This window comes from Cetorhinus maximus, chromosome 9 (genome assembly GCF_964194155.1).
Source record: "Cetorhinus maximus chromosome 9, sCetMax3.hap1.1, whole genome shotgun sequence".
NCBI classification, from domain to species: domain Eukaryota; kingdom Metazoa; phylum Chordata; class Chondrichthyes; order Lamniformes; family Cetorhinidae; genus Cetorhinus; species Cetorhinus maximus.
Window position 1 is genome coordinate 38,965,309 of NC_135887.1, and position 13,775 is coordinate 38,979,083.

Below are 13,775 nucleotides of genomic sequence, written 5' to 3' on the forward strand. Positions count from 1 at the left end.
CCTTAATTGGCCCGCCCACGTACAATGGTGGTGTGCACCTGATCAGGGGAGCCGATTGGGTCCCCGCCCGCCTGCGCCCACCCTTGCACAACCCTCCCGACAGAGGGAAAATTCTACCCATGATGTAATTATGGGTTGTCCGAGGGCAGAGTTAAATCTCGGCTGCTCAGTGTTGTTTGGCCGCTGGAAGTGCTTTGTGAAAGAAGTAGATGTATACTAACTTAAATTTATGATTTAAGAACCTGAGACCTCATGCAGAGAGGTCCGGTTCTGCATTGCGCTGCCAAAGAGGTCAGAGTGGCCCTTTGAATTATCAGCTCTGACCTTGAACCGGGTCATGGCCAATGAATTCCAGCATGGATTGGGCGGGATACTCTCAGTCTGCGGCCTGGAACCCACCCAACACTTTTAATTGGCCCAATTGACGCTTTAATCAGCGTCTTTGTGTGGTGGGCTCAGAAGCTTGAATGCTGGCTGTGTTGCTTGCCCGCTGGTGCATATTATTTAGCCCTTTATTTTTCCTGATGGAATGATTAACCTGTGGAACAGGATATCAGAGAAGGTGGTGAAAACTGTTGCTTTACAGTCTTTTAGAAAGGCATTAGATGGAGCAGAAAGTAACTACTCTCATCTTAGATACAGAAACATAAACAATCTGCGTTTTTTTACATTAACTTAGTTCAGCTTAGTTTAGATTAAAGTGTTTGGAAAGTGTTTGGAAGGTAGTGAACAATGATACTGTACCATTCGATCTGTCCAAGCACTCTGGTCTAACTTTGGAACCTATCCACAATGGACATAGTTTTTTGGGAATGGATGAAATACAAATACATCCTTAGGAAGGAATTCAATCTTGGTGGTGTCACAGATGATCCTAGCCAGAGAAATCTGACCAAGAGCCTGGCGCTGTTCACCAGTAAAGACATCTTACTGCTCCCATCAGAATCTAGAGAGCAAGCAAATGCAATCAGCAGACAGCGGTAAACTGGGTGCACCATAAATTAGGCCTTTCAAACATTATTCCACATGATAACCTTTTGCACATAAAATAATTCACAATAAAGACTGATAAAATGCTAGTTCTGTGAAAGCAAGCCATTGGATTGTACATATTGGCAATCATTACTGATTTAGCTTCCGTTTTTCATGCAAGTATAACATTTCTGCATTTTCTCCACAGCTTTTATGGTTTTCCTGAACCTGTTGTTTCATTCGGGAATAAGAATCAGGGTATTTCTAACATATTGAATAATTTCAACCATACAGAAATTTGTGTCATGGCAGGTTTGCACACTACATCATAGTTTGGGGAGCTGGATTCAATTCTAGCCAAGACAAATGAGATAAGCATCTTCACTGAATAAGGTTGCTAATTTGTGTGAAATTTTGACCAGCTTTGTGGTTTGGACTTGCAACCACCAGAAAATGATTTGCGCTTAGTTTAATTTAATGCATACTATACTATTACCTTCATAAAAGAATGAAGTGCATACAGCATCTGTAGCCATACGCAAACTACAATTACTGCAATGTGCAATTTTTCAGAATATAAAAGAAAACTGCAACACAGATGTGATATTTGTATTTAACGTTTATGCTTTTTTATAAAAGGAAGTGCCATAAAAAACCTGCAGGTAGGGTGTGCTAAGTCCCAGATGTATTGCCTTCTGGTGTAGAAAAAGAATAGAAGGTCCCTTCTGGTTTTACACAGGAAGCCGGGGGCTCAGAATTGGATAGGTGTGTGTATGATTTATACTAAATTGTTAAGAAGTGACAAAACACTTCAAACGGCGACAAGGATGGGATTATCATTATTAGAGGCTTTTGACCCAGCTACCATGGACTTTGTAGTGAATGAATTTGCTGTGTCCAGATTTGAAAGGAAAGACTGGTTCAAGGCAGCTTGATCATGATAGGCCACATGACACAAATAAACCAGCTTGTGAGTTTAATCTGCATCAGTCTGTTTGGGTCCAAAATTACTGTGGGACACCAAAGTGCCTCCTGGGAAGAATCATCAAGCATCGAGGAACACTGACCTGTGATGTTGAATTTTCCTGTGGAACCTGGAAGAGAAACACATCAGATTAGAGAAGCCAAATCCAAGGAACCAAATTTCCAGGGATCTCCAGTCACAGTGGAAGATTTCTGGGAAACATCTGCTCCAGTTGGCGAAACCCAGCTTGATTCAACTGACAAACCTGTAGCACCTGTAGCTGCAACTGGTGAACCTGAACAGAAACCAGTGAAATAGTAGAACCTTCCATTTCTAAGGAAACAAACTGAAATACCTAAGCCAACACTCCCCTCTAGACCAAAGTGAATCTGCAAACTGCCTGACCGATTTGTTCCTGGCTAAAGGGAAAGGAGATGTGATGTTTGTGTTTAACGCCTATGCTTTTTTGTAAAAGGACATTTTAGTTAAAATGAAGTGCTATATAAATACCTGTCAGTAGGGTGTGCTATGTCCTGGATGTATTGCCCTCTGGTGTAGAAAAAGAATAAAAGGTACCTTCTGGTTTTACACAGGAAGCTGGGGTTCAGAAGTGTGAGATTTAGTCTAAATTGTTAAGAAGCGACAAAACACTTCAACAGGAAACTATGCATGGTCCTGATGTTAATGCAGCTGGTTAGTTAAGAATGAGGATCCAGGAGCAACCATGCGGGCATAGAGAAAGGGATGAAATTATAGCCATGAGACTTCATGAGGTCTGGAGTTGATGTTGAGGACTCCCAGGGCAACTCCCTCCCGACTGTATACCACTGTGCCGCCCCCTCTGCTGGGTCTGTCTTGCTGGTGGGACAGGACATACTCAGGGATGGTGATGGTGGTGTCTGGGACATTGTCTGTAAGATATGGTTCCGGGAGGATGACTATGTCAGGTTGTTCCTTGACTATTCTGTGATACAGCTCTCCAAATTTTGGCACTAGCCCCCAGATGTTAGTAAGGAGGACTTTGCAGGGTGACAGGGCGGAGATTGCTGCTGTTGTTTGCGGTGCTTAGGTTGGTGCTGGTCCCATTCTTTTTTTGTGACTTTGTAGCAGTTTGATACAACTGAGTGGCTTGCTAGGCCATTTAAGAGTCAACCACATTACTGTGGGTCTGGAGTCACATGTAGGCCAGACCAGGTAAGGACGACAGATTTCCTTCACTAAAGGGCATTTGTGAACCAGATGGGTTTTTACAACAATGACTATGGTCATCATTAGACTTTAAATTCCAGATTTTTATTTATGCCGTGGCAGGATTCAAGCCCGGGTTCCCAGAGCATTACCCTGGGTCTCTGGGTTACTAGTCCAGCGATAATACCACTACATCATTGCCTCCCTATGATGTCTGGAAATGTAAGTTGACCTTTTCTGGAAAGTTACTATGTAGATTGCACTGCTGACATGTAGCTCATGGAATTTCACACCCGGGAGGTGTCAAGGTCCACTTCAAAAAGGGACTCTTGAACAGAAGGCATTAGAAATGCAAAGTGATGGACTTAAATCAACTGTAATTTTGTCTCTCTCTCTCTCTCTTTTATTTCCATTTCCTGGCCACAGCCAGTGGAACTCAGATTTTTAACATTATAACACCTCACCTGATCCAACTCTCCTGATCTGGGGTAAAATAAACTCACCTAAATACTCTGAGCTGTGATGAATCTGCTCTTAGTGAAGCTCAGTGGAGAAATTATCATTTTGCCCACAAGCATCATGAGTGTTTTTTTGGTAATAATTACCTGTCTCCATCTCTCAGGCCCTTGAATTGCTTTCCTATCAGACAGGCAAACAAGGGGCCCACCCTACCACCTGTTACAAAGGGTTCAATGATTCCTCCCATCCACAAGTCAATGTTTTCTGGAGTTCCATACAGTTTGAGGAGTTGATCTGCCAGTGCTGGGTTTTTGAGAAGTTTGCTGAGTTCCTCCTTATTTTGAAGTGCATAAAGACCACCGAACCTTCTCCAGGCATTGTATCCTGTGAGATGTTTGGAAATGAAGAAAAGGAAGAGTTAGTTTATATACATGGTGGAAATGGAAACCCACCAATTGCCAATTGAAACTGTAATGAAGCAGAACCTTGGGATCAGAATTTGGTTCTGGCAGAATTTAAAAATCATGGTCATATAATCTATTTGACATGAAATCATACCTTGTGAATTTTACAAATACACACATAAGAGGAAAAGATAGGATGAGCTGTAACATAATAATTGGGCACTTTGAAAACTTGGATTGATAGAAGGATGCCAATGAGTTGGGTGCAATGTTGGAAAGCTGCCTTCAGACTCAAAAGGTCCCTCTTAGTTAATAGGGCTGTTGTTCTATTGTGCAATACACAATACAACAATACAATAACATACCAAAGCAATAATACACCAGCATAATGGTGCATAAAGGGCAGCATATAGCTTTGTACCCATTGTGGTCAGTTTCTGAATCTCAGCCTACAATAATTTCTTGTACTTAAAATACCTCTTAGTATAATAAAACATCTCAAAGATTTTTACAGAGGTATAGAAAGAAACTGTATGGCAAGCAGAGTGGGGGAATTTCTATAGATATGGCTCTTGGGGCGAAAGGGATCAAAGGATATGGGGAGAAAGCGGGAGCAGGCTATTGAGTTGGATGATCAGCCAGGATCATGATGAATGGCGGAGCAGGCTCGAAGGGCCAAATGGCCTTCTCCTGCTCGTGCTCCTAGTTTCTATGTTTCTATGTAAGGGAGTTTGCCAAGACACAAAAAAGGAAGGTTTGTGGTGATGAGGATAGGGATGGAGGGGGTGGTAGGGTGATGATAGGTGTTGAGGTTAAAGACTCTTCTGCTGAAGGAGGAATGGAGAAAAAGTGGATACAGAGGAGAGCAGTGTTAAATGAGTAGAGGGCGTGAACAGGAACCTAGGGCTGCAAGCGATTGCAGAATCACAAAGAGGCAATTCCATGAGTTCAGCTCCTACAACACTCAAGAAGCTGGACACCATCCAGGACAAAGCAGTCCGCTTGATTGGCACCCCATCCATCAAGACTCACTCCCTCCACCACCGACACACAGTGGCAGCAGTGTGTACCATCTACAAGATGCACCACAGGAATTCACCAAGACTCCTTAGACAGCACCTTCCAAACCCACGTCCACTGCTATCTAGAAGGAAAAGGGCAGCAGATAGATGGGAAAACCACCACTTGGAAATTCCCCTCAAAGTCACTTGCCATCCTGACTTGGAAATATATCACCGTTTCTTGACTGTCGCTGGGCCAAAATCTTGGAACTCCCTCCCTAACAGCATTGTGGGTCCACCTACACCACATGGACTGCAGTGGTTCAGGAAGGCAGCTCACCACCACCTTCTCAAGGGCAATTAGGGATGGGCAATAAATGCTGGCCAAGCCATGAAGTCCACATCCCATGAATGAATTTAAAAAAATCTCCGGGCATACCTTTAGGGTATGATCCCCCAGACACAGAACGTTTTTGGTCAAATATTAGTTGAAAAAAAATCAAGGTCTGGATTTTTTGCGAATTTGGAAACTTTCTGGGTCAGAAACCCAGCTCCAATGGGAAACTGACAGATTTTGGTGGGGGTGAGTATGGGGCCAGGAATGGAGGTGGGTCAGATGAAATGGGGGATGTTTCAGACGCTCACGGCTGCCATCACTGAGGCTGCTGGTTCTCCTGAGGGAGAGAGTTTGTATCAAAACCTTCCACTGTACTACAGGGCATTGAGATGTCACAGGGGAGATGGAGGCCTGGCACCCAAGTGGGAGGAGGAGGAAGGTTCTCTTCCTGAAGGGTGGCAAGGAGGAGGCCATCTTGTCATGCAACAGGTGTGCCTCTCCATTGAGAATCATCTCCTTCTGCCGCTAATTCCTTCTTCTCTCTTACGTTCTGCTTTTGCTCCTGCCCCGATGAGCTGTCCTCTTCCGGGACCTCAGCATCCTCAAGATCTACACTTCCCTGGAGGGCCATGTTATGGGAATACAGCAGATCACCACAATGACTGAGATCTTTGTAGGAAGGTATTACAGGGCACCACCTAGCCAGTCCCCAGTGGCCGCTGAGCATGAAATGCCCATCAGTTGTGAATCTGATGTGTCATCCAGCCTTGAAGAGGACATTGGTCACCTGGGAGATGCACTGGTGTGCAACCACCTGTGAAATACTGCAGAGGTCCGCACCCATCAGGGCACAGATGTCTGTGACTGCCTGGAGAATCACAGTTTCCTTCGGTACTGGTTCTCAGTCTTGTCCAGGTATCTTGGCCTCTGCCTGTAGATCCTGTGCTCAGGGCAGTGTCTCCTTCTCCTTTGTGCCTCTCGTCCCTCTCCTCTGGCCTTCTGATGCCCAGGGTTCTGTCGTCCTGTGCAGGCTGCTGCTTCTCATCTCCAGTGGCCTCAATTTCTGAAGTTGCAGCACCCATTTCAAGCTGCCGCCTTCTGAGTACTCAGATGAGGTCCAAACAGCTTTGCCCACTGCTTCCAACCTCACATGATGCCAGGAGGGTGACAACCCCCTGCACTGGCAAAGTTCTTCATGCTGGCTCCTCTCCTGACCTGTGATGGGCAGCTGCACCTTTTACTTCAGAGGGGTGAGCCCATTAACCTAAGATCAGAATTAACACTTACTTTATAAAATGTTTCTGACCTCCATGACTCGTCCCTGATAAAGTTCATGGGGAAAAGGCAGGAAATTGGTACTAAGTTAAAATGCTCAGAGAGCCGGTGCAGACACGATGGGCCGAATGGCCTCCTTCTACACTGTAACAATTTTGTGGTTCTGTGATTCTCGCTTGCATTCAGCTGGTCTGAGACAGACAGCTGCTGAATGCTGGCTGCTCCCAGGAAAATCCAAAAAGTTTCCAGAGGTAGGTTTTTAACAACTCCTTAACAATGTTAGTTTACCTGTTTAGAAATGTGGGCGAGTTCACAGGCCTGTGCTGCCCCCGCCCCTGCCCTCATGAAGATTGGTGACATTGAAAATGGAGGCAGGCCTTCGGGATGCATGATGTCACTGCCATTTCTCCTGGCTGCCCGCCTCTGTTCTGACCTAATTTGGGCACGAAGATTGGAGTAGTGCAGAGGATGGATCAAAGATGAAAGTTGACTCCCTGCCAATGATCTACGTTTACATAAGGAAGAGAAGGGGTCCAAAGTGAAAGTCATCAGGGACACCTGAGATAATCATGTAGCCCTAAACCTTGCCACCTCTTTTCCTCCCTTTGCTTCTTTAATACACTCCTCAAAACCTATCTCTTTGACCAAGCTTTTCATCATCTGCCATAATACTGCCTTTTGTGGCTCAGTATCATATTTTGCTTTATAATGCTCCAGTGAAGCACTGTGAGAGGTTGGTAGTGTGATGGGTAAGGAGATGTCATGTGAAGATGCATTCAATGAACTTGACCACTCACGTGAGATTATTGTGACTTCTTGTGGCACTGCTGCCTGGTCCTTGGGTACAGACCATGAGAATTGATTTTCCAGGCCACCTACTACCATTCCCTTCTTAGGGTGGTCCTTGAAGGCTCCTTGGCCCACCACAGAACGATGGCAACTCTATCACTATGCCCCCGGCACCATGGAAACTTGTCCCTGCAATTCTCTGCCTTTTAAATTCCAGCAACATTATTCACTACAGCTTCCCTTTAAGAAAAATAGGTTGCCTTCAAGACTGAGTGCTGGCAGCAACATGTGATCCCTGTACAACACTGTTCGATCCCCTGCTGAGCACAGAGGCAGCCACAATGTGAAGAGGATGCCAGCAGCCAAGAACCAACTCCCATTAAGGTAAATGAGGCGGGAGCACTGAGTTTGCAAGCTGCCCATCTCTAACAAAATCACCGTGGGCAGGTCATGAATTGTGACTCCTACAACCAAAAAAATGGGGAAAATGAATATTTAGCTCTTTGTAAATAGCCAAAATAAATAACTTGTGGGGCGGCAATTAATGAATGCAGAGTGAAACACTCTAGCTGGATTGGTGAGAAGGCTGCACAGAATATATAAGGGCCGGGCCATCCAGTTGCTGCTGCTTCTTAAGGCTATACGATGAAGGAGGCAGCAAACATCTATGGCGTGGGAGACTTTTAGATGCTCAATGACCTTTCTACAGAATACTTAAGAGTGTTCTTTACAAAGGTCCTCATGAAGTCATGGGCATGTTGTACCGGATGAGCTAGAGAATCTCCTCTGAGTACCGGAACAATTTGCGGGAGTAAAAAGAGTGGAATGTACTCTTTAAGGCCCCCAGCTGAAAAATGTCCCAAAACAAACTGCAGCCTGCATTCTCCTCCCAAAACAATGAGTGTCCCTTAAGCTATACACAATCTTATGCTTATGGTTCCATGTAAATGTATTCATGTGGCATAGTCAGTTTCTCTAATTAATTGATGTCTTCAAAAATGTGGCTTGAAGGCTACAGTAGAGTTTCCCTATGGTAGATATGACAAGAAGGAGACTATGGTCTTTAATGCATTTTGCAATGTCTAGTCAAAACTTCTGTTGCTTCCTCTGTTCATTGCTGCTTAGCATTCGACACATGGATTTCTTGATTGGAATGTTTTTATTTTTGTGTTATGAAGAGGAAGAGAAGGACATGGAAGAGCTCAAATTAGAGATGTCAGCAAAGGTATCTCTTCCCTACATGTAGATACTCAATCACTGGGGTCTGCAGAGAAAAAAAGGTTTACTTTGGCAAATCCACAGCATAAGGAAAGTGCACAAGAGGGAGAGGAAGTGCCAGATGCCAGAGCTTTCAATAAATAAAGTTTAACTCACCAAACAGTCACTTCCCACCTGCCTGCTCTCCACACCTTCTCCAACTCCAGAAACCTCCCCCGCCCCCACTGCCTCCCACCGCCTCATACTCTCACAATGTCTGTCATTTTCCAAGACTTCTGCCAAGGTCTTCTATAAGACAAAGATCTGCATTTCCTCTAATTCATCTCCCAAAAGCTGAAAAGCCACCCAGAAACAAACTCGCAGCTCTGAGCCCAACAAGCTCTCCTCTATTGAAGCAACACATTTACCAGGAAGTGACAACAAAACTAATTCCCCCTTTCTATAAGTAATTCAAAACACTGACTACATTTTGTGTCAGCTACCTGGTTTCCCTACTTCCTATTCAAATACTCCTATGAAGTGTTTTCTGAGAAAGATAAGTTTGTATGGTGTACAGCTGGTATGGTTCTACTGGACTTTTGTAGATCTGAGGGTACTTTTGGCTCCAGCAACCTTTTGTACTGTGGTGGCAAGCAGTACAAGCTGAAACACACCTGAAACTTGCTCTGTGAAGGCATTGGAGGATGTCTTTAGGAAGCAGCATTGTGCTAACCTGCTCATAAGTCACTGGAGCAGGGCAGAGATTTGGTGATGCTATTAATTGGTGCCACCACAAATGGAGTAGCTCCAACCAGCTCTTTAAAGCAATATTTGGCATTTGTCTTATCAAAAGTATCCATTGAAGCAGTGGTATCTGCCATCCTGGGAATTACACATCTTCTTGGAAACTTTACCTGGTGCTCGATGCTGCAAGATATTGCTTTCCCCGGGATACTCCTTAAGTTGAGATATCCTTCCTTTAATGTGTTGTAAATGTGAATTCTCTGCATTTTCACCTATTTACCATGCCTGAAAATCATCACCATTGTAAAGGTGGCCCACAGATGGTAAAAGTGATCAGGAAGGTGAAAGATGACACTGAAGTACGACTCGGCAATTCTGTTTTGAACAGGAGCCATTGTCACTGCTTTCAAACTGCAGTTTCTTAGCATTTAAGGATTCTTGGTGAAATTTGCTGAAAATTTAGAGGGACCTCTGCATATTGAAATAATAGATTTCCCTTTTAGATGAAGAGGATGATGAGGAAAAGGAAGAGGAAAGGACGGATGTTAACAGACTGTGACATCCTACAAGCAAGCAACAGCTGATCTAGACATAGCTTCCTGATAGGCTCTACTGACCATGGTCTATCTGGATTTTCCTATTGGCAGTATCTGGGAAGGCTGCCTGACATTAGATATGCCAACCATTGGAATCTGACTTGTAGCCTCTTTCCACCAAGGACACTGCCATGCCTGTGTTGAAGTTGACAATAGCATTGAACATGTATACATCTAGAGGGTTCCGGGAGGCCTCTGGTGACATTAGTCATTTGAGTCAGTTAATAGTTTAGCACTGCATTACAAAGATCATGACGAGTTTTGAATAGTATCAATACAGCCTTCAAGGCTGAAATATCATTTGCCTTAAGGAAGCTGATGGAGGCGTTGGAAGGGGCCATGTTGATTCTGATACACATTACAGCAATATCTAAAACCACTCCTCACAGCCCGCTGGAACAAGTCACGAGCTCAGTGGGCCAGGTTAAGTCCAAGCTAAATAGTCTCAGTTTTTAAGTCTGGAAGTACAAGAAAATGTGCTCTACAGAAGCACTGTGGATGCAACTGTGGGATTAACAACTACTCTTAGATCCTCTTTCTGATGACATGAATGTTCTTTAATCTACTGGACTGCCCTGAGATCTTTGTGGATACCTCTGCCAAAGGCAGCTATTTCTGCCTTTACCCAGCTCCTCCAGCTCACTGGCATTCTGTGATTTACTCAGTAATATCTCCATTGTCCCGGTAATGTCCTTGTGCTATGATTGTGTATCTTGGCCGGTGGTTGCTAAGATGTTATGATGGAATAGGTGAATCAGAGGAAGCATTCGTCTGGAGATGCTAAGCTGTTTCGTTCTGTCAGTGTTCCGCCCCTATGAGTGACACCTTAGGGCGGTGCTCTTGGACTTGTGAATCAAAAGATGTGACTGATTCATAGCAGGAGGCCATTCAAGTTATCAGAATATCTGCTGACGGCAAAAACTCAGAATTGTGTAAAAACTCCTTCTCTTGCCAACCTGAACTTGACAATTCTTCTTGAGCTCCTCCACCTCCCACAGGCTTCCCAAAGCCTTTTAACTCCACTTCCCTCCCTCCCGGCAGTTAAGAGCAGGAATTTTTGCTGAAATCCCTCCCTGCAGACCAGAGGACTCTCATCTAGGAGGATAGCAGCAGAATTAATTGGCAGCTCAAATAGCCAATCCCTGCCATGGAAATCTCGAGGACGATCAGAGGTCAGTCAAGTCTTTGGCTGCCTATTGAGCTAATCAAATACAGCCAGCACAAAATTAGAGGGAAAATCATCACAGAAGAATGAACTCTTCTGGAGGTTAGGACTGACTAAATTCATGGATTTCTGTCATGGCCTTACCCTTTGCTGTGTCTCTCCACTTCCCTCAGTTTTGGTTAACTTGGTCCCACAGATAAAATATAATGACACTAAAACTGGATCACATCAAACATTGCTGAGTATTATCCATTAATCCATTAGCTTGAAGTCCATGGTCCCGGCCTCATTGTGTGTTCAACGAAACCAGGCCCTCAGCGATGCGACTAATATTTTCAAACATACAATCACGTAAGTCTTCCACCATAATCATATACTGCTTTATCAGTTTGTTTGGAAAACTCATTAATCCCCAAAGAAGCAGATCAATTCCACCTAAACATAGTAAAAAAATGCCCTTTATTGAAATCCTGTCCACTTTTTTAAGGCCATTAATTGGTCTCTGGTGTTGCACGTGGGGAATCATGAAGTTGTGGGGGAAGGTAGATGAGGAGGAAGTGGAGCAAGGCAGAGAGGGTTGAGGCCCATAAAAGGATTTTAAAAAATGAGAATGCTGAGATTAACATTTTAGGCACAGGGGAACCAAGAGCTAATATAAGTAAATGAGGACTGGAATTATGGTTGACTGGAAAAGGATGCAGGCAGCATGTGTTTGGATGACTTGAAGGTCATGGAGATTATGAACTCCACCCTCAGTTTAACTGCTAATGAAGCCTTCATCCATACCTTTGTTACTCCAAATTTGACTATTTCAATGCTCTCCTGGCCAGCCTCCTATCTTTCACCCTCCATAAACTTCAGCGCATCCAAAACTCTACTTCCCATATCCTAACTTGACCCAAGTCCCATTCATCCATTACCACAGAGGGAAGCAGCAGGGACGGGTATGTGGCTTTGCTGAGTAGTGGGATTTCCAATGGTGCAGGTAGTCATCGACTCTGTGGGTACCACATATTAATAGGGAGATGTACAAGAACAGTAAGTGGTACCACACCCTTAATATGCAGTTTGTGTGTAATCATGCACAGAGGGTCATCTCGGTGAATGCCCACAATCCTGGCAGCAGCTTTCAGCTTGCATCACTCAGCCATTTTCACCATATCCAAAGCACCATGACAAACAAGCGGCTGGCAGCCTGGGAACAAGGGCTCTACACTTCCCTCCACCATCCAACAGTGTACGTACAGTGAGAGCTATTCTGCTACCAGGGAATGTTGTGGAGTAAATCATCAGCATTCTGACTCAACTGTTCTGCTGCCTGGACAGCTTATTAATCCCCAATAAGCAGATGGGGCAGGACACTCCACCCAATTCCTCATGTGAGTCCCTGTAGAAGAAGTCAGCTGTGTCCTCATTTTCTGGGGAGCTGGCACACGAAATACCCTCCCCGGTCCCTTGCCTAGTTGCCCTGGTTGCATGACGCTTCTGCCAGGTGTCTCACCACGTGACAATCCGACTATTTATGAGCCTGTGAAATTCATGCAGTGCCAGTGTCTGAGCTGGTGTCTATGACTGTCAGATCGAGTGTGTGATGGCTCTCCCTCTTCCTCCTGGATTTGCAGTGGCTGAAAACAAAAAAAATAGAACGGGAGGGTTGGGGTGAGGGATGGGAGTGAGGGGAAAGCAGGAGGTCCACGGTCACACCATCTACAGCTTTCACTTCATATCAGATATCAGGGTGAGGGTGAGGGAGTTCACGAGAGGCATAAGGCAGTAACCTAACCATCGCCCTCTATGGAAACAGTGATGCCGATGCCATGGGCTCATTGCAGCCAGGTCCATGATTCTGAGCATCATCTCTTCCATCAGGCTGAGTGGATGGATTTGTGTGGGCCCCAAAGCAGGGCACAGAATGTCAGCGATTGTGTTGCACTTTGTTTGGATGATGTGCCTGCCGTAGCTGAATAGCTGGAAGGATGGGGAAGCAATGAGAGGTGGGGGTCAGGCTGTTATCATTGGATGGTGTATGAGGTTTAGGTGGAATATCTGAATGTTATGCGTGAGACCTAAGTGCTAGTGAATTCTGCTGGATTGATGAGTGTGTGGTACATTGAGTAGTGTGAGAGGATGGTGGTTTGGTAGATATGAGATGTGATGTGAAGATGCAGTCATTGACCTTAACTATAAGCATGAGGTCATTAAACTTCTTTCGACATTGCTTAAATGTTCTTGGTGCCAGGTTCCAGGTATTGATTGCAGAGGGTTTACCTTGAATACCTCCTGGACCCCTGTGGAAACATGGCCTCCCTTCTTCTGCCCAGTTTGGCTATTTTCTCCTATCTGTGAACCCGGGAGCTGGCTCCCTGGCCTGGTGCTCCATGCTTTTGCTCAGATTTGCACCAATATCAATCTGCACCAGCCTTTTGTTATCCCATGCAGCTTCCCTTTAAGAACCAACTGCATTTAAGAGCTGGAGAATAGCTGGAAGACGTGCTAGCCTTATTTCAACTGACTTCACTTTTGCTAGTGCACCATGATACCACACTCCGTTAAATCCTGCCTTGATGTCAAGGGCAGTCACTCTCACTTCAGCTCTGGAATTCACTTTTTTTTTTCCATGTTTGGACCAAGGCTCTAATAAGATCTGGAGCTGAAGGGTCCTGGCAAAACCCAAACTGAGATTT

General features: G+C 44.8%; 1 protein-coding gene across 1 annotated transcript in view; it reads right to left on the reverse strand.

Moving 5' to 3' along the window:
- Nucleotides 1–1,574: 1,574 nt before the first annotated feature.
- The window catches only part of LOC144684193 (thyroid peroxidase-like), a 39,969-nt gene continuing 27,768 nt past the window's right edge, over nt 1,575–13,775 (reverse strand). The window contains exons 5-6 of the mRNA XM_078547841.1: nt 3,730–3,967; nt 1,575–2,066 (exon numbers count right to left, since the gene is read on the reverse strand). Of these exons, the coding sequence (XP_078403967.1) occupies nt 2,018–2,066; nt 3,730–3,967 (287 nt within the window). The 3' untranslated portion in view covers nt 1,575–2,017. The remainder of the gene's footprint in view (nt 2,067–3,729; nt 3,968–13,775) is intronic.